The sequence below is a fragment of the Ambystoma mexicanum genome, chromosome 2p, assembly GCF_040938575.1.
Source record: "Ambystoma mexicanum isolate Mex_15411 chromosome 2p, UKY_AmexF1_1, whole genome shotgun sequence".
Lineage (NCBI taxonomy): Eukaryota > Metazoa > Chordata > Amphibia > Caudata > Ambystomatidae > Ambystoma > Ambystoma mexicanum.
The window spans coordinates 768,205,684-768,232,061 of NC_090923.1; the positions used below are offsets into that span (position 1 = coordinate 768,205,684).

At 46.6% G+C, this 26,378-nt stretch overlaps 1 protein-coding gene across 1 annotated transcript in view; it reads right to left on the bottom strand.

The window, feature by feature from the left end:
* Positions 1 to 23,325, bottom strand: part of LOC138566772 (cytochrome P450 2G1-like) — a 747,200-nt gene extending 723,875 nt beyond the window's left edge. The window contains exon 1 of the mRNA XM_069644419.1: positions 23,033 to 23,325. Coding sequence (XP_069500520.1) covers positions 23,033 to 23,212 — 180 coding nt within the window. The 5' untranslated portion in view covers positions 23,213 to 23,325. The remainder of the gene's footprint in view (positions 1 to 23,032) is intronic.
* Between the last annotated feature and the right edge of the window lie 3,053 nt (positions 23,326 to 26,378).

Sequence of the window (26,378 nt, forward strand, 5' to 3'; positions counted from 1 at the left end):
ATATGGGTTAACTATGTGCCAAAGCTGACATGGATTGAACTAAATGAAACACCAGCCAAAGTACAAAGGCCAGCAGAGTACTCTTTTTTTCTGAAGAAATGGCACTGTACCCAAAGGAATGAACAGCTGTTGCAATAAAACACTATTCATGCCTGATCTAACTGAAGGCACAGAAGTGTTGATGGATGTGTATTGGGCGGGTGGACAATATGCATATTTACACCTCTCAGCATCGTGAAGGGGTGTATGCTCACTGGCCACCCTACACTCCACAGTTCTAGTTGTTCTTGATACTCATCTATCAGTTATAAATGTGCCAGCCCCAGAATCAGCTAAGCCCCAATCAGTAAGTGTGTGTTATCGCTCACTAAAAGGTCGCTGTCAGAAAAAATCAAGTGACCTGTGCAAAGACTCCTCTGAGAAGCGTCTCCTTCTGATCCTCTTCTTTCTTCTCTTATTCCGCACATCTATGCCAATCTTCTTCCTTATCTCACTTCACTTATTAATTCTTCTCTTTCTAACTCATGTTTCCCTACTACCTTTAAGCACATTCTTATACTCCCAATTCTAAAAAAAATATGACTCTCAACACTTCCACTTCTGCTAACTTTGACCCAATTTCGCTTCTTCCTTTTCTCTCTAAAATTTTTGAGCAGGCTCTATATGCCCAGGTTTCTAGGTTCCTAAATCTTATTTCCCTTCTACCACCTCTCCAATCTGGATTCCGTTCTTCCCATTTTACTGAGACTGCTCTTTTACATGTCTCAAACTCTTTTCTCTCTGCACTTCATTCTAAGCTCTCCTCTATACTTATTATTCTCAATCTATTTGTGACATTCGATACTGTTGATCACACTCTTCTTATTTCCTCCCTTTCTTCTTTGGGTATTACTGGGTATGTACTTGGTCCTCTCCTTTTCTCTCTCTACTCTGCTCCACTCTCTGCTCTTATTATTTCATTTAATCTTTCCTTTCATTTGTACGCAGATGATACACAAATCTTTCTCTCTTTTTTTCCCATTGACTCTATTCTGCACTCCACTGTATCAACTTGTCCTTCTGCTGTCTAAACCTGGATGTCTGCTCATTTTGTACACCTCAATCCTTCTAAGAATGAGGTTCTGTTTTTTCAGGCTTCAACTATTCCATCTACTCTTCCTCCTCTGACTCTCTTTTTTCCTCCTTCCTCTCTACCATTTTCCTCTTCTGCACTCAATTTGGGAGTTATCTTTGATCCCTCACTTTCCTTTAAACTGCATATAACTTCTATTGTCCACTCCTGTCTCTATTCACTTTTTAACATCAGTCATGCTTATATCATATCACCTTATCTCTCATTTCATTCTACTAGACTTCTTCCATTCTGCCTGGTCTTTTCTCGTATTGACTACTGCTATCTTCTTCTTGGCATCCCTGCCTCACATTTTCTTCCTCTCTGATCTGTTTATAATTCTTCAGTTCATCTTCTCTTCACCTTTTCAATCATCTATCACATCTTTTTTACTGTCTATTTCACTGCCTCCTTTTGAATCACGTTTCATCTATAATGTTCATTCCACTGTTGTTAAATGTACTCACAGCTTAGCTCCTCCTTATCTTTCTTTACTTGTTTCATTCTATCTCTCAGACTCTCCGATCACAGAATCTGCTTTTTCTCACTGTCCCCAAACCTCCCTGTGCTTTGTCACATTTCCGATCTTTTGCTCTCTTAGCCCTTAAACACTGGAATTATTTCCCTCTCTCTAGCCACTCTTCTTCATCTCTTTGTGTTTTTCAATCTAAAATGAAAGTTCATCTTCTCTCCCTTCTTTCTACTTAGTGACTTTCTGTTTCTCTCCCCCTCCTTCCATGTTTAATTGTGTTTGCATTAGCCTGTACATTGTCCAGTTTCTAATATTTTGTAATAGCATGTTCTGGTGAAAAGTACTTTGCAAATTCAATAAAATTAATGAAAAAATGAAGCTGAAAGAAATACCAGATCAGTACTAGTTATTCACAAAAGCACACATGTTTTTTGCTTCCCTTTTGGGTCCCGGTATCCAGACTGCAGTCAATGCAAAATGGGTGCAGAAAACCAGATGGGAGAGGTACCAGATTGTGAACTAGACTGAGCAGGGCCTCAACTCTATAAAGAATGAGTTGAGAGTGATGAGACTTATGACCATCCAGAACAGGCATGATCTGGACCTGCTCACAGCAATGTAGGGGGGAGTGTGCATAAAAAATTGGACTGTCCTGCTGTACATACTTACACCCAAATGATGATAATAGATCATTGTCTCATGCGATAGGGGCTCCTTAAGAACTTGAGGATTGCCATGGAGAAGGAAGCTGTAGTGAATGCAGATGATTGCTTTGTTGCTATCTTTTCATAGGCCCATCGTGTTTGGAAATAGCAGTTAAAATGCTGGTTCAAACCTTTTTTGTTAGTTGTTTTTGTTCCTGTCCAATGCTCCTGAGGTGCTGGAGAAAGACACTGCCGAAGAGTGCTAAAATTATGATTTCAGTAAGGGCGGGTAAAGCTCCTCCTCTCACAAAATGAAAGTATACCCAGACTGATGGGTGGGTTGGGGGTGCAAGGCCAAGAAAATCACCAGGTACAGTGACCACACCCACACCAGACACACAGGGACAGTGACCACACCCACACCAGACCCAGAAAATGATATTGAATGCAATTTAGCAGGAGATGGATGGGGTAATCAGCCCAAAATGCTGACTAGAAAAAGCCAAATGCACGATAACTGCGCATTCAGTGGCAAAATACATCTTGAATCCCTTTTCATCTAATAAGGGGAGTGGGTGTTGTGCGGGTGTCCCCCGCTGTCCTTATTCAGTGTAATGTGCCCACAGGTTGCAGGGGTGCCCCCCACTTCCATTAAATAGATAGTGCGGGACAGTAAAGTGAAAAAAAAGAAAAAAGGGCCCTATGGTGCAAGTTCGGACCCACAAGTGGAAGTGACCTGTCGCCACAGGGAGAGAGGTGAGTCAGAGGCGCACACAGAAGTATGCCACCGAAAGGTAAGTATAGAGGGAAAGGGGAAGCACGTATGGGGGGGGATGCAGGAAAAAGTGATCTATGTGATCACTGTGCCTCACTGGTTTTGTATTCTGCATTTTTTCTCCATTTTCAGCAGTGCTGTGATCCCATAGATCCAGTGCAGGCTGCTGTTTCATGACTGACACACCAGAAGAGTACACCCGAATTGGGGGGGAGTTTATGTCACATGTGTACAGCAAGGGTACCCATGGATGGGGATTATAGAAGGAAGGAAGACGGGTTATTTAATGGAGTATCAACTAAAGAGGGATTGTTGGGATGCACGTTCATCCCAGCCAGGCAAAGAGATTCAGGTTGAGGAAAACCTATTAGAGAACAACATATTAGAAGGAGAGTGCCGTGGACTGCATATACATTGTATTGGTTAGGTCTGACACATATTGGATACCCACATATAGCAACACAGAAAGAGCAACGGATGTATACATGTTGCAGTTGCAGAGGTTATAGAAAAGGCAGCATTATAGGCCTGGTGTTTAGTTGATGTAATGTTTTGACATAGGGCAGCGTAATATGCAGGAATGATGGAAATAAGTGCTATATGAAGTCAGCAAGGTAGTTTGGTAATATCGAGGTTGGTGTGTCAGTTAGACAGAAGTAACGCCATTTTAGATGTAAGGTCTAATCCATGATGAACAGAAAAACACAGAGGCCTTGGTGTGGAGCTGCAAAATCAAATTCCCTTTCCCATTCCCAAGGAGCAAAGCTGAGGTCAGAAGCACCCATGGTGCACAGAAAAGCGCTAATTGTATCTGCAGTGGCCCTAAATGTCACGGGAATGGAATGTTCATTGGTAAGCAAGCAGGACGAGATGCGCACTTTGAAGGACACATTTACGGGAATACAGCATGCGGGTCGGCAGTGCCAATGAACACTTTAAGTTCCCACAAGTGGGAGAACAGAACACAGTCAAACCTGGAAGAAGATCTTGTGGTCAAAACACATGTCAGTTGTTTTCACTTTCATTAAAATATTCCATTCATCTAAACTTAACCTGTATGCTCAGTGAGGTTGTGAATCCATTGTACTTAAATTCTATGTTAGAAATTCAGGAAGAAATAAAAAGATGGCTATGTGAATCCGATGTAGGGATGCCAAGGGAAAAACTAAGAGAAGTAAATTCCGCATTGTGATAGTATTAATATTCAGAGTGAAAGGCTGTAGTGAACCCGACGGAGGGAGGCCCACTTGGTTAAGAAATATCCAAACCCGGCGGAGGGAGATCCAAGGGGCAAAGAGCATTGCCCAATGTGCAATATCATCGAAGGAAGTTTTGTTTGTTTGTTGGTTGGTTTGATCCAGCAGGACTTCTAAGGCAAGAGACTTTGCAGAAAAGAGACTTGGCCCATGGAAATTCTGGTATAGTTCAATTAAAGTGTGAACCTCATGCTGGAAAGGCTCAGGAGTGTGCTATGCTCAGAAGTCCTGCCTTGACCCGTGCTTAAAACATGGAGAAGGAAGACCCAGCCATACCATCCTGACTTATCATTTTGTGAACACTTCTTTCTTTTCTGATGAACACTATCCCATGAACACTATTACACTATTTGTGTAACTTAGCAGGTAAGGATTGCCCATAGGTTTTTTAGTATAGGCCCTTTTTTTGACAGAATGTCACTAGGATTGCCTTATTATTATTTGATGGTCGTAGCTTGCTCCTATCTTAGGTTTAGGTTTAGAGTAGGCGTTTTTCTCACCCAGTATACAGTATAATAAACAACCTTGATCCGTGGTCACTTGTGTCTGTATTTACTGTTGCCACCATGAGTTCCTTACAGTGGGAAACAGATAAGGGGAAGCATGGATGAGAGCCTCCCATGATTTGTGATATGAAGCCAACAAATCTAGTTCAGTGCTCGGGAGGCATTGTTGGGGCACCTGTGTGTCTGGTATCAAGAGGAGTATATTGTTATTTCCTAGGGCCAATTTGACCTCAGAATTGTTCACTGAGATCATGCTAATGACCAGGTGCACACCATGTAACTCGGCCGATGGGGCGAATAACATTTCAGGTAACTTGCCAATCCATTAACTGGGAACCCAGATAACGGACTAGGGGGACCATTTGTTAGAGGGTAGGGGTAGATTAGGATGCGGTCAATCAGTCAAGGGACTATAGGGAGCTGTTAGTATGTGTAAAGTTGGTAGCCAATGAGGGTGGTGGGATAACACTGTGTATTGTTCACGTCATGAGTGACAATCTCCTCCCTTAAAAAACATGTACCTGCTTTGTGCTAGCAGAGAGCTCCATGTCAGTATGGTTGTACGGGACCATGTGATACATTCGGCTCTTTGTACACAACATAAACCTTGTTTTCTTTGCACAGCGGTGCACCTAGCCTTTTTCCTTAGAGGAGTATTTTTACTGTCTGGAGGTCTTGCTTTACAAATTTGGTGACCCCAAAATGATCACAGACCGTCTGTCGTGACTGAGGATTCCTGGCTAGACATCTAGCGGGGCTGCACCCACCTACAGTGACCCCGTTTCCCATGCACAAATTGGAGAGGTTTACAGATGCAGTGCTGACTGAATTCCTGTCTGCTCTTTGGAGCGGGCGCTACTCCTGTATTGTGCAGGCCATTGATGGGACCCTGTGATGGAGGAACGCAGGAGAGCAGATGGAAGTAAGTGCACCTTTCTGGGAGATAATAATAAGGTGAATGGGTATGGCAGTGTTGAGGAGCATGTGGTATCAAGAGGAGCATGTGTAGTGATGGTGAAGTGGGTGTGGAGTGGAAAGATCACGTGGCTGTATACATATATTTAGTTATATGCATTGACGTCATGATATATAATATGAGGTAAAAGGATGACAAGAGAGTAACCTGATCATCTCTGATTGTGGGGAGAAGGCAGGAGAAATAAGAAGAAAAATTGGAGGTGAGCAGGGATCCCTCCACCTGGTATAAAGGGGGCTTGAGGACAAAAAGTAGTTTTGTGTTGTTGTGGTGATAAGGACGAAGGAGGGGTCCTGTGTTGTGGTATATATTATCTTGAGTGGTGACAGTAATGTGCTTATGGCTAGTTTGAATGTGTGTGGATTGTAGGAATGTGATGAAACGAGATGGGAGTGTGAGAAGGTGTAACAGAAATGGGACAAGAGTGTCAAGGCAATGCTGCATTGTAACCTGGGTTGATTAGAGACTCTACGAGCCAAGGAGTATGGGAGTATGCAAACTCATGAAATACCATAGGGAATGGGTGTCCAAATAAAAAAGGGGGGCATGTATAAGCCATGACCAGAGGTGGCATCCAATAATTAGGAGGTTTTGGGCCATATATATACATTTCTGGCGGTCAAGTATAAGGGGATGAAATTGAAGAACAGGAAAAGGGTCTTGGAACTGTGGAGGAAGGTGGAAGATTTGGAGGTTGTTCCCCCAAGCCCCACGAAAGTAGAGATTGGGACATGTGTATTGTGTGCCTAACCCCATCTATTCCTATTGTACCACGTATTCAAGGGTGCCCCGTCCCTCTGAGCACAGCACACACATCGCTGTCTCCCTCAGCAGGGTGCTATCCCACATGTGCAGCGGCAGGGTACGCAAATCCTTTGTACATGCCACTGCCTGCCACTGCCCCTCCACCTTCAGCGCCCACAGAATACGAGAATCTCCCAAAACCTATAGCATCTGCAGCTCCTCGAGCTCCAGCACACAGATAACCAAAGAGGGGGCCATAGATGGATTTAGAGACTGCCTTGAGGACAGAAGAAGAATTAGCAAGGTTGAAATTGGACAGAAGAGACAGGCAGAGATCACCTTTTGGGAATGATGAAGGGTGAACAGAGGACACTTTGTTTAGGATTGACAGCACTACGATTAGGCCTTGTGCATGTGGAGACATACAGTAAAGGACGGTATCCTGATGGGCAGCATGAATGAAGGCCACTGGCTGGGAGCTTAGATTATGTATCAGTTGGATGCTGACATAGCCACAGTGGAAGAAGGGGAGGAATGGGGTATGGACAAGGAGCAGGGGGAGAAAGATTCCCTGCCCATTATAGCACTGCCAGAATTAAGTGTGTAGGGGCCCAATTTGAGATCACGCAATGGATGCACAGTGGTAGTAAAGGGGAAACAAGGGGGAAGAAGACGACTGGGATGCTAGTAGGGGCACAGTTCCCGCTATTACACAAAGGTCCTGGAAGGGCACAATATGTGCCATGGCTGCACATGGACAGGAACAATTTGATTAAGACGTTACCATCCCCTACCACAGGGAAATGAATGGTGCTGGAAAAACAGGGGATCAGGCAATTGACATAATTAAAATTCTTACTTTATAATGCGCTTAATACCAGACACCAGTTTTGAAGCATGAAACCGGGATTCAAACCTGTGTTGCTATGCGTTGTCTTGCTTCCAAGACAAGCGCATTGCAGGGTATTCTGGAGTGCAGGTAGGGGATGACAGACATGACAGGGCCCATTTTCATGATTGTAGGGTTCAATTGTGGGCAGCAGTGTGGCGAGTGCACCCTGACATGCCAGCTATCCATTCAATAATGGCACAAACTATGCAGATGACGAGGACCCTGCACAGTATATATATTGCAAATGCAGGCGATGTGGAGGGCAGAAATGGTGAACCATGGCACCGGCCCATAGCATTCTTAAAGTTATAGGGTGAAGCAAGGCCTCTCCAAAGAGGTACAGAAAGCTTTAGATAGGGTGTTAGGAAGTGAAGCAAAGGAGTGGGCAGAGATAGTTAATTATTGTACACCACTGTAAAAGGGTGAGGGAGGAGTTGAAGCAAAGGGGTGGGCAGAGATACAGTGGGCCTCATTACGACTCCGGCGCTGGACCATGGTGCTATTAGCACCTTGGTCCATGCCGGAGTCCGGCATGGTGGATGGCGGAATTACCGCCCCATTCCAAGGTGAGTGGGGCGGTAATTCCCCATTCACCATTTGCCCTTCCCCATTCCCATTTTTGCCCCATAAGGCATAATAGGGATGGGGAAGGCGCTAATTACGGCACCGTAAAATAATGGCACAAACTATGCAGATGACGAGGACCATGCACAGTATATATATTGCAAATGCAGGCGATGTGGAGGGCAGAAATGGTGAACCATGGCACCGGCCCATAGCATTCTTAAAGTTATAGGGTGAAGCAAGGCCTCTCCAAAGAGGTACAGAAAGCTTTAGATAGGGTGTTAGGAAGTGAAGCAAAGGAGTGGGCAGAGATAGTTAATTATTGTACACCACTGTAAAAGGGTGAGGGAGGAGTTGAGGCAAAGGGGTGGGCAGAGATACAGTGGGCCTCATTACGACTCCGGCGCTGGACCATGGTGCTATTAGCACCTTGGTCCATGCCGGAGTCCGGCATGGTGGATGGCGGAATTACCGCCCCATTCCAAGGTGAGTGGGGCGGTAATTCCCCATTCACCATTTGCCCTTCCCCATTCCCATTTTTGCCCCATAAGGCATAATAGGGATGGGGAAGGCGCTAATTACGGCACCGTAAATTACGGTGCCGTAATTAGCACCAAGGTCGCTTAGCGCCTTGGACTTTAACGCCTGAAAAAAGCAGGCGTTAAAGTGTGAATCAGGCGTTAAGGGTTAACGGCGCCGACGGCGTCGTTAAACCCTTAACGCCTGACTTGTAATGAGGGCCAGTGTATTATTGTACACCACTGTAAAAGGGTGAGGGAGAAGAAAAAGGGGCATACATGTAACAAAAAGCAGAAGAGAAACTGGTACAGAAAAGGGGAGCAAAGTTGACAAAGGAGGGAGTTGTATTGACTATGCCACAGGAGGACAGATTGAGCAGAGGGTGATTCCGGTAGAGGTACAACCAACCCCCACTTTGGGAGGAGGCTATGACTGGAATGTTGGGTATCAGGGACAAGACCAAGGGAGCTATCACAGGGGAAGAGGGGTTCATAAGAATCAGGGGGGAATAGGAGGATTTAGACGGATGGTCTCAAGGTTTGGGAGTGTAGGACAGTCTTAAACATGTGGGAGGATGGGCCATTTTTCACGGGAATGTAGGAGCAGACAAGCAACTGCAAATGACTTGCGTATGCCCCCCATAAACACAAGGAGGTCCGGTCCCATATCCACAGTCATTTACCAAGGCACCTCTGAGTTTTCCATATAGTATGCTTCCCACTGCCATACCTAAAGCCATGCCCCAATATCTTCAGATACCCATACCAGTGCCCAACAGCATGCCAATCTATGCCCTATATCAAACACTGCCATAGGTCCCTCAGGTGGCAGATAAAAATGCAGTACCCCACGCCAATGGCGGGTGTGGAGATGCCATTTGTTTTTATTGTAAATACCGGAACAACAAAGTCATGGATCAGGAAGGGGCATTTCCCCCTTATTGGGTGAAGTAATGAACATACAAGGGTTCTCTGGGGCAATACAATCAGTTCCATTCACAGAAGAATTACCCATAAAGATAGGTAACAGAGAAGTGTGAGCCATGTTGTTGTTTTCGGCTGCAACGCCTGTGAATTTGTTAGGGAGAGATGTGCAACAGTAAACTTAATATGAAAATATGATTCACAGAGGAAGGTTTGGTGTGTTTGACCCCCGGAATAGGTTGTGTGAGGGCCATGGTCATTTTGCAAGCATTAGGAAGTAAGGGTGGCCCAAGGAGTACCATATTCAACACAGATTGGTTCACATACAGAGTCACAGTTTTACTTAACATAGGGCCAGTTATGACCAGTAGACTGTGGAGAGTACAATCTGAATTTTTATTTTGACAAGCTATGCCCCAGGGACACAAAGCATGAACAATACTTATATTAGATATGGAAATGTGTTGGTCACAGGAAAGAAAATTGTGTTGATAGGGACTGATGAGGAGGGTGGAGTGTGGCACATTGTCCTATGTGTTGACCCAGCCCAACCATTGATGGGGTGTCAGACGGCCAACATCTTGAGGATGTGGACAACAATGGGGAAGTAATATTGGAGGTGTGTGTCCCATGTGAAATTATGATTCAATATCACAGTGGCCTCTCTTCCACCCCCTCCCACTCTCTCCACCTTCTCACCTATCACAATGGATGGGATCTCGAGAGTAGTCTGCTCTATGAAGGTCTCATCTAAACTGGTGTCTCCCTGTTCTTTCAGAACCATTAAGGACAGCATATCCTCCCTCGCTCTGACTCTTGCTGACCTCTGTAACCACTCACTAGCATCTGGTTCTTCCCCTCTTCTCTCAAACCCACCCTTGTGCATCACCTCCTAAAAAAGACCCTTATGTCCAGCCAACTACCACTGTATCCCTACTACACCCTTCCTTGGGAAACTCCTGGAGAAGTTAGTCATCCCCCAACTGACCCAACACACTGAGATCTTTGGTTGTTTATATGACCATCAATCTGGATTCCAAGCACCCAGACGCACGGAAACTGCTCTCCTGAACACCTGTGAATAACTGCTTGCAAATCTTGACTCTAACTCTCCTGCTGTTCTCATTCTCCTTGACCACTCATCTGCCTTTGAAATGGTCAAGCATTCTATCCTCATAAAGCGGCTCCAAGATACTCTTGCTGTCTTGGAAGGTGGACTGGATTGGTTGACCTCCTTCCTCACTGACCACCCTTATCGGGTGCTTGTGGACTCCTCCTCCCCCTCCACCACTCTCTCCGCATGTGGTGTTCCCCAGGGCTCTATCCTCTTGCCTTGGCTTTTCAACATCTACCTTGCACCACATGCTCACCTGATCTCTTCCATCTCTCGTCATTTCCAGTGTTACACAGATGACACACAACCCTTCTGCAAGCTCCCTTCTTCCTCTTCCTCCTCTATCATCCCAGACTGCGTGTCTGCTATTCAGTCTTGGTTGCACCTCAATGATCTCTGTCTTAATGCCAGTAAGACTGAGATCCTTCCTATCGAGACACCTGCTCCCCATTTCCCACCTGCACTCTGGCCGTCCTCTATGGGCTTCCTTCCACTCAGGCCAGAAACCTTGGTGTCATCTTGAACTCCTCCCTGTCCTTTACTCCCCACATCGTGGACCTTGCCAACAAGCCCCACTTTCAACTACAACTCCTTAGGAGCATTCTCCCTTTCCCCCACTTCCATCAGAAGCTCAATGTCTCTAGAGCTCTGGTCCTCTTCAGGCTAGACTACTTTCACAGCCTCTTCCTCAATCTGCCTCTTTCTTTGCTCCGTCCTCTTCAACTAATCCAGAATAGGGCTGCAAGACTTATCCTTGGCCTCAAGCCCAGGTACCGCATCCCTCCAGCTCTAAAATCTCTCGACTGACTCCCGGTTGCTGCAAGGATCAAACCCAAGACCCTTTGCATCATCCACAAGGCTGTCTGATGCCTGGGACCATGCTACCAGCAACTTTCTCTCACTAAATACTCTCCTTCCAGATTCCTTCGATCTTCTGGCTCCAACTCTCTGCTGATCAATCACTTCTTCAAGCAGAGAGCTGGGAGCAGATCTCTCTCCGGAGCTGGCTCCCTCCTATGGAACATCCAACCTCTCTCTCTCTTAGTTGAACCGGACCACTTCAAGTTCTGCAAACAACTCTTCTCCTCCTCCTTCCATGCTAACCATGCCCTCTGTCGCTGAGGTTGATGGCCTACTCCCGCAAGAGTCCAATAGCATCCATGCTTTCTGCCCAATTGCTCCCACCAACCCCCCATGCACTGCCCTCTGGGCCCACACCCGCCTGTCAGGTGGTTTGCCTACGCTCTGCACTTACCTGTTGGGCAGTAGAGCTTCCTCTCTGCCTGGGATGTCTCCGCCCATGCACTTGCCTGTTGCCTCCCCAATGGGCACCTCTGACACTTCCTCCCCATTGGGGACCCTAATAGCACTTACCCCACCCAACCTCGCCCCTATTTTTCACGGCATTTGCACACTCCATATGTCGCAAAGCCTCGTAGGACAGCTGTCCATTTTCTATTTATTCATTGCCAATTTCATTGTTTATTTGCTCCCTTTTTTCCTCTTCCCTTGTGCCTTGTGGTGCTTTGAAACACTTGCTTTTTCTATAAGCGCCTTATAAAGAGCCAATAAATAAATAAATATCCATTGACCCAGCCCAACCATTGAGGGGGTGTCAGACGACAATTGCTTGAGGATGCGGACAACAATGGGGAAGTAATATTGGAGGTGTGTGTCCCATGTGAAATTATAATTCAATATCATAGTCTTCCATATTCCATCCTGGTGGCTGGTAGCATACCAAAATGTTCCCAGGACGACTTGGCCCAAGTACCAGATGGTTTATGGACAAGCAACACATGCTGTAGGATAACTTACCAGTGTGGTGGCAGTTCACATGACCCTCAAGACAGGGGCCATATTACCGAGAGTAAAACAGTACCCGTTGTCCAAGGAGACAGATGGGGGAATATATGACACCATCACAGCATTATTGCAACAGGGCATTATAGTGACGTCAGAATCCCCCTGTTACACGACTATATACCCTATTAAGAAATCAAAAGGGTCCAGTTGGAGTATGATTCAGGATGTCCGCCCCTTAAACAGTGTGGTTCAAGATGGATTCCTAGTTGTACGAAACCTAGCATCTATCCTTTGTAACTTACACAATTCACTGTTATTGATTTAAAGAATGCATTTTTCTCCATCCAATTGTATCCCGACTCTCAATACCTCACTGTGTTTACCGATCACTGAATGAGATTTTAGCACAACCGGCTCCCAGAGGGTTACTGTGAGTCCCCCAGAATCTTCAACAGAGTACTGATTTAGGGACCATAGAGGTACCCAGTATCATACTCCAATATGTTGATGATTTATTGGTATGAAGTACAGGCGCACAGCAGTGTGGAGTGGAGCGGACTCAATCACGCTAATGCAGTTCTTAACAGACAAATGGTATAAGGTAGACAAATCCAAAATGCAAAACTGCCAACAGGAAGTGTTATATTTAGGACAAATTATTTCTGCTGAAGGTAAGAGAGTAACACCTGAGCAAGCTGCTACAGTGCACAATACCCCACAGCCAGTCATGGTCAAAGACATGCAGAGGTTCCAGGGACTGTGCAATTATTGTAGGGCAAGGATCTTCGATTGCAGCACATATACTAGGCCATTATTACAAAGACTGAAGGAGGCACAAAAGGTGAAGAGCCCAATCACATGGACAGAAGGGATGGTCACATGTTTCCAAGAGCTCAAAGATGTTATCAGTAATGCCACTGTTTTAACTAACCCTGGCTGTAGTCAGGAATTTAATTTGTTTTCCATTCAAATTGACAAATGATGACTGCCGTGTTGACACAAAAAAGTATTCTGGGTCACAAGGCCTTGGCTTATTATAGTCAGATGCTAGACTCAGTGATGTAAGTCAGTTCCCTTGTGAACAGGCTTTGGTAGCGGTGGCATCCTTTCCCATTGAATAATCTGTCCAATTACTATGGGGTGTTCTGTCACACTCTTTGTGGAACATGTAGTGTTCGCAATTCTTGAATGGGCCAAATCCACACTGACTACTGTGAGCAACCAGGAATGAGACATGGACACAGAGGACTCATAGTGGTTGCTACAAACTTTTATTTAATTAATAATTACATTTATTTAACTTTTAATAATTAATAAAAGGGCTGTAAACAAGCCCCACTTTCCCTATTCTTGGAGGCATTCTCCTACCTCAACCAAAACCATTGTCAATATATCCAAAGTAAAAATATCCTGTTACTGAAAACCTATACGAACCCTTGCATTCTAGAAACTAACTCTAAGGTAGAGAGTGAGATGCCTTTGGCCTTGAAAGTGCACACATGTTCAAGTTCAACAAAAAGCTATTACTCCAACCAAATTAGATAGTGTATACAGTTCCAGGGAATGGCTCCCTTTCACAAGTTTCCACACAGTAAAACAAAAGTTCAAAGAAACAACTACTTAACAGTCCAAAAGAATAACTTCCTCCTCTTGTTGTCACAATTCACTCCAGGAATAATGATTCTCTTTCCCAGGCTTCTTATGCCATTCAGGATTACTCAAATCCCAAAGGAATGGATCTTCTTAGGGGTTCTCCTTTCAAAAAGATTGTGTCTCTCTTTTTATATGCACTTTACTTTATTTCCCAGTTTGTCAAACACTAGGACTGGAAAGATTAATGAGAAGGCACTATCTATTGTAAATATCACCTTCTCTGGTTTCTAATAACACTTCCCTGGCATCCCAATACTCCACTGTGGGCTCACTGGTATTGTATTTCATACTCCACTTTACCAAATTTCATTTGGGTCTATTTCTGTCTTCCGCTGTGCTCGGGGCAACCTTCCCCAAGCAGTGGTATGGTGCTCCGGCAGTACCCTGACTCTCTGCGATGGTGTGAATCCTGTTTGTCAGCTTCTCGTCCCAGCTGCATCGCTCTCAGGTTTTGTTAGCTTTGTGTCCCCTTTGCAGCGCTCTCCAGCAGAAGCATGGTATTTTTTTGGCGGTCCGGCTCTCCATACTGGTGCAATGCCCCTGCATCGACTCTGGAACCCTCCGGGACATGTCCCCAGACCAGACACTGGGCCTCATTACACGGAAGGCGGTAACCATGGCGCTATTAGCGCCATGGTTGCTGCCGTTATTTTACCGTGTCCGCCTTGGTGGATGGCGGAATTACCACCCTACTCCAAGGTGAGCGGGGCGGTAATTCCCCATTCACCAAGGCTCTTCCCCATTCCCATTTTTGCCCCCATAGGGCATAATGGGAATGGGGAAGGTGCTAATTACGGTACCGCAAATTGCGGTACCGTAATTAGCTCCAAGGTCCCTTTGCGGCACCCAACTTTAACGGCTGGTAAAACCAGCCGTTAAAGTCGGGTCCCGCAAAGGGAACTCGTAGTAAGGCGGTAGGGATTTACTGGTACCGGTGCCCTTACCGGTACTGGTAAACCCCTACTGCCTACCGTGTAATGAGGCCCACTGTCTTCTCTGTGCTGACGCCTTCTGCTTTGGACCGCACGCCATGCACTGACCTTATCTTCAGCTGACAGAACGACTGCACCTATCGGCTTCTCTCTGCCTCCCTTCAGCTGTCAGAATTTTCAATGTCCCGGCAATCCGTGCTTCTTTCCAATGACTAGATCGCAGCATTGGCTTCCATGCTCTAGTGATCCTCATAACTCCATTCCTCTTCCTCGTTCCAGTACTTTCAAAGACTTAATGTACATGGGTTTGACAATCAGTTCTTGTTATTCGACTGATTACAGGATTTTGAAGAATGCCAAAAGCAAGTTTTGTGGGTTGTTGTAGGCATGGCAGGAGAAGATCCCACTTCTTCCTTAGGGGCTCTTCCAAAGCACCTAGCATGCCTTTGAGAGTTTTATTAAATCTCTCAACCAGACCATTGGTCTGGAGATGGTAAGAGGTGGAGAATTTATAGGTTACCCCACACTCTTTCTACATGGTTTTCATGTAACTCGACATGAAGTTGGATCCTCTATCAGAGACAACCTTCTTAGGGAATCCAACACGGGTGAAAATGCCCAAGGGAGCCCGGGCAACCACCTTGGCCGTAACCGTCCAAAGAGGTATAGCCTCAGGGTACCTGGTGGCATGATCGACCAAGACCAGGATGAACCGATGTCCACCCGACGTGGGAGGGTCAAGGGGACCGATGATGTCGATACCCACCATCTAAAACGGTGTGCCAACCACTGGCAATGGCTGCAGTGGAGCAATGACACTGCCTCCAGTCTTGCCAGACAACTGACAAGTTGGGCAGGTCCTGCAGTGGGACTCCACTTCTACTCCCATCCGTGGCCAGTAGAAATGGGCAGAGAGCCTCTGCTTAGTCTTCTTGGTACCAAGATGACCAGCCAAGGGCACCTCATGCGCCAACTGCAGCAGGAATGGCCTGTAAACCTGGGGTACCACCAACCTCTTGAGGGCACCAGGTTCAGGCTTAGTTGGCTCACTAACAAGGAGCTCACCCTCCCAATAATTCCAAAAGGTCCTAGTCACTTCTCCTTGTGCCTGGGACAGGGTTTGTTTCCTCAGACCCTCAAGAAAGTGGCACTCTCTCTGTCCCTTACAGAAGTCTGTCCGGGAGGGTGCCCCTTCAGCTAACAAGCATTGAAGGTCGGGATGATCCTCTGGGTTGAGAGCCTCTCCTACCGGAAAGTCTTCTGGCTCTTCTCGCACAGGAGTTGAGATGGGATTCACCACTGGACCCAGCCCGTCCGCAGCATGGATCCCAATGGGTGCTGTCAGAACAACAGGAAGAGCACGAGCTCCTTCCACAGAGGTGGCCTTCTTACTCTCCGGTTCCTTCGCTTCTTGGGTTTCCCCATCGGTGAGGGTACCGGGCTCGCAGCCGGACCCTGTGTGACCTACGATCGGGTGACCGCCACAGCAGCCATGGGTAGACCATCCGTGATCATACTCAACTCGACCAAATTGTTTCCCAACAAAATGTTCGCAGGTATGTGGTCCTGAACCAGGACCGGAAGCTTTGCTGTCTTGTCTCCAATCGTAAAGTTGACTAAGGCTACAGGCGATAATTTGGGAGGCCCACCAGCTAACCTGGTGGTTCTCAGAGGAGCACCTACATAGTCCTCTGGCTTGAGCAGGGTCCTGTCCACCACTGTCATGCTTGCCCCAGTGTCTCTCAAACCAGTGGAAGGCTGGCCATTCAAGAGGACACTTCTCAATAACCTATGAGTGTTCTGTGGGATAGTCACCAGTATTTCTGCGTACTGGTCCCAGGTCCCAAGGGACACTAGGGAAATCTCTACGGGGGCACCGAAGGTGATCCCAGTAGAGGAAGGGAGGACAGTGGCCTCCACCTCAGGTACGGAGTAGGGATAGGTCAGGCTGACAGCCTGGACTCCAAGTGCCTTACCCTTACACTTGGGGTCACCCCTTCGGTGATCCAGAGCCCCACAATCCCAACATGTGCCGGACGTGCGGGGTACAGTACTGAAACCACTGTGACCCTGCTTTGCAGCAGGTGGACCACTACTCTTACTCCCACCTACAACAGACTTATCCCCACTAGGTTTTTGGGTCTTCGGAGAGGAAGGTTTTGGTTTACCCGACTGTGACTGCTTTTGGGACTCCTCAGCTTTCTGGGAGGCCCCCTTTTCTTTGTCCTTGTCCTTCCCACTGGAGTTCTTAGGGGACACCCTGTAAGAGACCCACTTGTAAGCCAACCAAGCCAGCTTAAAGGGATCCAGAATGTCCCAGAGGTGAGACAATTCAACAAACGTTTTCACTTTGTAACCATCAATCCACCCCATCATGTTCATGTGCGCAGCACTCACCCAGTCAATCCAAGACACATTCTCCCGTTTCTTAAAATCTCTGAACCGTTTAAGATATTGAGTAAGCGTCTTGCCAAATTTGGCAATTAAAGCAGACTTCTTGCACTCATACAGACCCCTTTCTTCCACACTCAGTTTCAGAATACAGTCATATCCAGTTTGAGGCACTCTGCTTAACAAACACTTAGCCCAATCCCTCTTCTCAACATCATGAATTGCAGAAGCCATTTCAAACGCTTCAACCCATTGAAGGATATCAGAACCCTCCGTATACACACCAACCAAATCTTTCATAAACTTGGTTGCTGGGGACCTGACACTCTCAACTGGTTTCGCTGAAGTCTCCACTCAAGCTTTCTCTACGGGATTCACTGACAGTCAGTGTCCTTGTCTTTGAGTTCAAGATCCCTATTCTTGAGTTCGACTTGCTGTGCCAACTCCTCTTTCTTAAGCTCAGCATCTATTTCCAACTTGCTATATTCAAAGGCCAATCCTTAATAACTCAAGCTCTAAGGAACGTCTGGGGTTGGGGACAGAGGCAGCAGGAATGATGGCATTCCCAGAATCAGATTTGGCGACAATCCCCCGGGGTAGAGTCCTCATTGGTCGCATTGCCCCCTTCAAGAGTTTCACAATCGATCTGGTAGTCCACTAGGGCAGCTATCAGCTCAGCCCTAGACTAATCCACAAAGTCCAACTCCCTGGCTTCACAAGCACTCTGGAGAGCCTCTAAGCTCATCCGAGTCAATTTACCATTCGCAATAGATTCCATTGCTTGCAATGCAGTTATCTTGTACACAATTAAACCTTAATTTAATAAAGTGCAGATATCCTTCGTAAGTGGCATGGTTATACGCTGATTCTTAAAACCATAAGCATCCCACCGCTGCCACCAGTGTAAAGGCCGGAGGGGGGTGTCTGTACTTCTGCTCTCTATTATTGTAGAGGAGAGGCACAGAGGACCCCAGCCAAGATTCTCTATTATTGGTAGACGTGGTCGAACAATCAGGCCTAGCTTCCCAGGATGTGATTGGGCTGGTTCTTAAGTGCAGTGTAGTCCCCAAGTACCCACAAAGGAATGTCCACACCCTGTATCGGTTAAAACACAGTCTTTATATAATTAATATTCAAGGTTACATACACTTTCACGATAGCTCACTTTGTACTCCGAAAATCAACAATGGTAAATATATACAGTTCTAAAGTGGTACCACTAACGTTATCAGATCTCATTAAAGTGCATACGGTCAGAATGACACAGAGATCAAAATAAAGAAGAAACCAGCAGTAGAGAGAGGACGGAAAGCAAGAGGGTTGAACAATTGGCAGAATACTGGCCCCGATACCTAGACACAGTTCTGTGTGGAGATCCCCCACCTGGGCAACCAGTAAAACAAAGATGTATCACCAGCCCAGTCCATATATTGTTCCCCCTAGACTTTCCAATAGTTCTGCAATCCCAAAGTACCTGGCATTATAGTGTTCCTCGTCGGGGAATCAATGACCCTTCCTTTAAGGCAGGAGTCAGGGGTGGTCAAACGTCCGACGCAGAACAGGTCGAGCTACGATGGTGAAGTGGCCGCATCGTCCCTAGCAGTGCTCGTTGGTGGGAAAGCGTGAACGTCCTGCAAGGAAGAGGCGTGCGGGGCACCTTGGTGTCGGTAGTTCTGGACCGCAAAGAGTTGAAGAACTGTGGCCCAGCAAGGGCATCGAGTCATCAGCGTCTCTGTGGTCTTTGGGTGGCGGGAAACCCACTGGTAGGTGCTCCTCGCCGCGTCGGTGGTCAGGCCTTCTCCAGCAGGAAACAGCCGCAACGATGCGGACGAGAGCGTCCTGGGATCAATGAAGTTCTTAAGCAAAAACGGGAGCATGGCGGCTCTGGTCGACGACGGCAGTTGGCGACAGTGGCGGACAACAGTCCGGGCGCTTCTTCTTGGGGTTGCGCAGCAGTCCCCGTCTCAGGTCGGCAGCCTGTCGAAGGTCTGTCTACCAGGGAGCTTTGCCAAAGATCAGCTGGTGCACGATGGTCCCTCGTAGCTCGGGAAGAGGGCACCTTACCAGGTCCTCTCTGGGTCAGTCCTTGGAGGCACAGCAGCTTTCAGATTGTGAAGGAGAGCAACAGCAATTCTTCTCTTCCAGCAGGTCTTCAAGGTCAAGCTTCAGTTACTCCAGTTACTCGTCATAGTGGACTTCAGCTTCTGAACACGATTCCTAGCAGTGAGAGGTCCCCAGATATACTGTTGATCTCCCATTCATTCTGCTGGGTCATACTCAAGCATCCAATCACGACTAAGGGCATTGATGCAGGCAACCAATTAGGCACACAGTGCATTCAGGCCATTCACTTCTTTCCAGACACTCACAACAAGTTATGTGTATTGGGACGAGTACCGAGCCATTCAACACTTCATACTGCACTCATACCGGTTTCGGGCAGGGCTGTCTCAGTCATTGTGTCAACCACCATTTACTAGACACCCACAACATAGAATGCGTATTTGTCACACACCCCATTCACCCAGGTCCCACCCACAGGCGTACCCACAACATACGGTCATTAGGAAGGCTGCAGCCAGTCTGGTCAGCACTTTCCCACACTACCATATATGGAACTTCCACCCAACAGCCAGTCAGAGGGGAGGGACAGAGGCAGGGTCTCCCCGGACTTCGGGAAGATCAAGGTAACAGGCGATGGAAGGCAAGAGGCCATAGGTGCCATTTTGTCTCCATCAGGAATCTACCGATTCCAATGACAGAGCCTGGGCATCCCAAAATGGAGGACGCTCAGGGCAGCAGTCATTTTAGCACGGAGCTGCCACCAGCCCGTACCATGCTCTGTGGGCCACCCACAGGTACCCAAAAACATACACTAGGGGCACAGGGTTGCACCCCTACCCATGTGTGCCATAAGGGTATCCCATGGGTCTGTTGACCAAACCAAGAGAGAGAGCTGCACCGCCAGGAGTTAGGAAGGAGGTAAGCCAGTCCAGTGCCTGCTCCGAGATACCCAGGGTATCGTGGAGCCTTTTTATGAGGATGGAATGGTTCACTGTGTCAAATGCAGAAGAGAGATCAGAGAGGATGAGGAGAGCAGGGGAGTTGGAATCGAGGGAAGCAAACAGTTTTTCATGGTTGTTCAGAAGAACAGTTTCCATGCCTCTGCATGCTTGAAATGCAGATTGGTGGTTATGAAGACCACCAACAAATTTGGTATGAGAGATGAGTTGGGGGAGCGTCAACTCCTCGACCAGTTTCCCAAGAAGGGGGTGATGGAGATTGGGTGGTAGTTGGCTGGGCAGGAAGGGTCTGCAGAGGGTTTTTTAAGGAGGGGGCGCACAAGGAAGTGCTTGAGGGAGGATTGAAAAGAACCAGTGGCAAAGGAGTGGTTGCAGAGATCAGCAAGAACAGGGGCAAGAGAGATGTCCTTGATGGTTCTGGAAGAGCATGGGGCAACCTGTTTGGAAGAGACCGTCATGGTGTTGACAACTCTGGTGACTTCTTCAAGGGATGCAGGAAAGAAGGAGGAGGAGGGGGTGGGTAGTGGTGGGGTACTAGAGGGAGAGTTGGGTTGGAGGAGTGCGTGACAAGGTTGTTTCGGACATGAAGTGAGAGGCGAGTGCATTACAAAAGGCCTGCGAAGGAGTAGGGGCACAAGCTACTGCGGATGGGTTGACAAGTTCCCTGCAGATTTTGAAGAGTTCAGTCGTGTTATTGGATGCATTGGACACTTGGGTCTGAATGTGTGTTCTTTTTTTGGCAAAGATGGAGAGACTGTAGTGTCACTGGATCAGACCATCAAGCAAATAGAACTCAGGATCACAAATAGATGCCCCCTCTCCTTTTCCATGGCATGGGCAATGATGTTCTGGCAAGATGCAGGGTGTCAGACAAAAAAGATGGGAACTTCGCTGTGTTGTCTTCGCAATAGGTACGTAGATGCAGGTGGAAGAGGCCGAAACCGAGGTCTCAGGCAGACATGCCAACATTCCGACTCACCTGGGTGGGAGATTTCATCTGAGAAATCGGGAGTTGCACATTTTCCCATAGGGATGCATTGGGGATAGAAGTATTTTAGGTGGGAGAACATGAAAAATAGCAATATTTTTTCACAAAAAGTCGGGAGTCTCCTACCTAAATCGGGAGGGTTGGCATGTATGCTAAGGGTACAAGAGTACACCAATAAAAGGGTAATGGAGGATGAAGCACTGAACAGCAGTTTCCAACAGCGGCTTAGCTAAGGGGAGGTGCATCTTCCCCGGGTGCTTAAAGTGCATGAAGTCTGCCAGCACTCAGGGATGTCATTTAGGGGTCGCCAGAGGTCGCAACTGCGACCTCTGGGTCTCCATTGCGACATCTAAAATCGATTTTTTTTTTAATGCGATGTGGCTCTTTACTTCTGGAGTGGCTGGCTTGCTTGTTCATGCTCCTTAAAAAAAAGAAGAAAAATAAGAACAGGAGTGCCACAAGTCTAACACTTTCAGCACTGACCTTAAATAAGAAAGAATAGGGATACCAAATAATGTGTCTTTCTGGATTTCTATACAATAATTGCTAGACTCATTAAAGGTTTATTTCAGGCACACTTCAGGGTTGAGTCAGTTCTTAAATGCTTCAACTCAGCCTTTCATCCTTCTGGGGTTGATAAATGAGTACCAACACAGGTTGGGTGATATGTGGTGTATATGTTTTCTATATAAAGCGCTCAAGCGTAAGTGCTATATAATAACACATCATTATCATTTGGTCATGGACGTCTGCTTGCATACATAGTAAGTTGGTAATATGGACCTATACACACTGAGCTTAACGTTACATATGGCAATCCATTCTTGTATGAAATTTACATCACATTATAGTAATATTATAACCATATTTTTCGTAGTGTACAATGCCACTTCCTGTTGAAAGGTTGTGTTCCATCGCTTCCCGGGATATCGCTTCAGTTCGGGAGTCAAGGGTTGTGTGATGTCACTTCCACTACCTCTAGCATTTTGGTGAAATGACATCCCTGCCAGTACTCCCTTTCATTTTGGTGATTTTGACAGGTGGGTGGGGCGTATGGGCGGAGTCGTGTGCAAATGGGCGGATTCTTGTGTGGATGTAGGCAGGGCATATATCGCAGGGTTTTTGATTTTTAAATGTAGGCAGGTATGCTACCCCCCACCCACCGCCAACAATACGTTAATTAAGCTGAAACCCTTCCATTACAGCCCAGGAAAGTCATGCATCCGCTTGGGTGTTCCTCCACAAATAAAATATATCCAGAACAGTCGATTGCGAAATCATCGATACAATGTTGCAAGGGGAGACACGAGCCAGCCTATATCCCGGAAGTCTAGGGAAACATGTCTTGTCCAGTATTTGTTTAATAACTATGAAAGGTCTGGACAAAGTCCTTGTGAAAACAGACACTGCTGGATGAAAAACACCACAGTACAAATCGTTGCATGTTACGAGGTGTACGCGATAAGCACACATTTTTAATCAATGCACACAATCTAGTTCCCTCGTGTTATTATATATATGAATTATTAACATGTTACGGAACACGACTGTCCAATCATGCTCGTATCAACCTTCACGCAAGCATAAGGGAAGCGTCCTCTCTCTGCGGGCTCTATAACAGCTCACCCAAAAAAAAAAATCACTTCGAAGAGGGTAGCCATATACCCCAGTGTGCTTCCTCCAATTTGAAGCATTACAATAGTAGGCAGACCTCTGTTGTAGAAGAACAAGGGGGGAACTCACCGGTAGCAAAGCCTTGATTAGGCTCTTGCCATAGAGCTGTAAGACGTTCCCCACTAGGGGCAGGGGAGTGGGCCCAGGCGGCAAGAAAACGCGCTGCCTCTTCAGCTTCTGTCGCCAGGCAAGTAGACAGGTTAAAACAAGGAAGAAAAGGAGAGTCGCGCCTCCCTCCAGCAACTCCATCGTAGTTTTACTGATCACACTCAAAAGAAAGAAAAAACTTCGCCGTAGAGAAAACCACCCATGTGCAGCAAAGTCCACTTGCGAGCAGCCAAGACAGATCCTGTTTTGAAAATTACCCAATCTACAGCCGACTGTTTGAAGAATGACGCAGCAAAAATAGTTTAAAAGAAGCCTAACCAACACAACTAATACGCCTTTCTACTGAATTGATACACGGAGGGCCTGATTCAGAAGTACGTGTTCAAATGGAAAAGTGTTGTGTCTCAGCAGAAAGTAACTTTTTCATGAAGGTATGGCATACATGCCAACCCTCCCGATTTAGGTGGGAGACTCCCGATTTTACAGTGAAAAATATTGCTATTTTTCAACTTCTCCCACCTAAAATAATTATTTTCCCAGTGCGTTCCTATGGGAAAATTGTTGTCTCCCGATTTCTTTTATGAAATCTCCCTCCCAGGTGCATCGGAATGTTGGCATATATGAGGTATGGATTCTGAGCTAGTGCGTAATGGCAATAATTAAAGTCCGCCACTCCTTCAAAGCCGTGATTTATGGCATGGCAGCAGCCATCTTGCCAGATGTTACACAGTGGATAGTGTGTACGCATGTGCGAGCCTCGTTCAGGCTCATGCATGCACGTGTTTAATAAAATACGCCCATACGGCAGTTGCCACTGGGACCTCGCACTGTACAGACGTGTCTATGAGTAATTCCTGGTATGTGTGTGTATGCAGTGAGGCGGCCCGAGGCACTCAGGCACTACCAATATTGGCGACGTGAAGGCACTCGGGCACTACCAACACCAACCACCTCAAGTGTAAAGTGGCTGGCAAGCACTGTATTCTGAGGTTCAGACCACCCTTTATGCACCAGCCTAAAGAGGCGTTAATTAACAGCACCCTGGAGGTGTCATTAGTGTAGAGAACAGGCAGAACTAATTATGAAATATTTGCTTTTCTGTAAAAAAGAAAATGTGTATGCAGAGAATATGTTTTAAAGCTATTACACTAAAGGACCACAACATGGCAGACTGTGCACTTAGTAAGAAGACAGTCTAAATGTAAGGACTGTCTGAAAAGTCTGAAATGTGCTTCCTTATCACATTGTCAGTGCCACATTTCTACATTAGAGCAAGAATTTCTGAGGACCTGCAAGCTCATGGACACTTTCTGTACCGTAGCGGCCGGTAGGTGCTCTGAGCACGGTATCCCTGCAGCACTTCATCTGCGCAGGTTTTGTATTAGGGAGAATTCTTATAAATGTGCTAATTCCTTCCACCTTAGAGACCCCAGGAACTTTGTTGGATTTTGAGGACTTGATTTTTTTAACCTGGAGAGAGTCAGACCCTTTTTTACCACTCGCTCATGTATTTTAATGTGATTTCTGAGCTTTGTGTTTCTTTTGGTTATGGAGCCTGACAAACTCCATAGGCATCATCTTTTACTTTGTGTCACACAGCACCTTCAGTGCAGTGGCACAGGGAAGTCTGTTAGATTTCCCCAAGGTTTAAATACCTTCTCTAGGATAAACTACTGTTTCCCAGGGCAGTAAAGTGAAATTGGCGTTACTTACATTTGTAACCTTCTAGACACAGCACACACTATCTTACAAAAGGGTGCTGGAGGGGTTACTTAGTATCCCCTTTGTCTAGCTTATCATGTAAAATTGTGTGTTACCCTTTCCTCACTGAATGGCTTGGGGCACTGGTTTCGTTTTAACTACCATGGTGTGCATTGACCGCAGGCTGCGTTCGAAGCAGCAGTAAAGCACCCAATGGTGCCATTTTTGTCAAAATGGCCCCAGTCTTTTCTTTTCACCATTTCTTTGTGAAAAGGTCCTTCTTGAGATGTACTCTGCGCACCAAACCAGGTTTGCTCCCATTGTTCACTCTGCCTTTGGCGGGATTCACGAGTGACGCCCACCTCTGGCTCCAGGGTGTCTGGGGTAGGCAGGAAGTGTGGGAGGTGCCCAAAACACCCAGTGCTTAGTCTCCTAGGAGACCCAAATACACTCTGTAATGATTGGCCGGCTGACTGTCCGGCAAGGACAGCCACCCTGCTGGGTGATTGACAGCTAGGCTGGAATGAATGGGAGAGAACTGAATAAAAGGCAAGACTTTTGGCTTGGAAGGCAGAGTCGACCACTGGAAGAAAGATCAGAAGAAGAGCATGAAGAGGACACCTGCTGCAACTCCTGGACCGTTGGTTTGTCCGGTGAAGCCCTGCTGCTGTGCTGAAACTCCAAATTTGTATCGACAGAGAAGCCCCTGCAAGGACGACTTCTCCCTTTGAGTTGGTGGGAGCTGGGCGAATTTCCAGAGTTGCTGCTGAAAACCGTATATAGCCAGGGAGAGGAACACCAGATTGTGTGCGTTGCTTTTAAGCTGGCATAGAGCCTGAGACTCCTAAGAAGCAGGACTGGCCAAGCCTGAGCCCCCTCAACAGAGTGCGGGACCCCAGAAGCAAGGAAAGTCAATCTTGACAGCCAGGAATCGCAGTGTTGCTATTTGCGGTAGACACGAGAAGCTGAAACACTGAGCAGCCACTGATTTGAAGATAGTCGGTTGTGAGCGGTGACCATCCCATTGCAGTGCAGGAGTCCCCAGAAGTCCTCCCTCTTGTCCCCACGACTGAGGCCCAGGAACAGTGAGATCTGCAGAGCTGCACAGGAACAGAAGTCATCTGCTGCACTTTTTCTTCCATTCAAAGGTACTGTAACAAAGTCTGAGAGAACTTACCTCTTGCTGTAAAGTTGCTTGCATCTTCTGCTACTCACAAGTCTAACGGCTTGTGCCCCCACATATGATTCTTCTTTTCTTCAAAGAGTTCTAAAACATTGTGCAAATACTTTTCTTCTTACCTACCAGAAGTCCTTCATCCTATATAAGACTTTTGCCCATTGACTTTGGCCTAGCCTATTATACTGAATGACTCTGTTGTGGGGATCCAAAAGTAATTTCCTGCTTAAACATATGTGTGGTCTCTTGTTCTAATAACCTTTTTCTCATACCAACTTATAACAGTATTCTAAATGCAACCAGGAAGATACTAATGTCCCCAGCACCCTAGATATTGAAGTCACCTGAGGATGTGGGTTGTGTCTGTGGGCATCCCAAAAGGGTCTTTACTGATTTAGAAACTAAAAGTGTACAGTATTAAAGTGTATT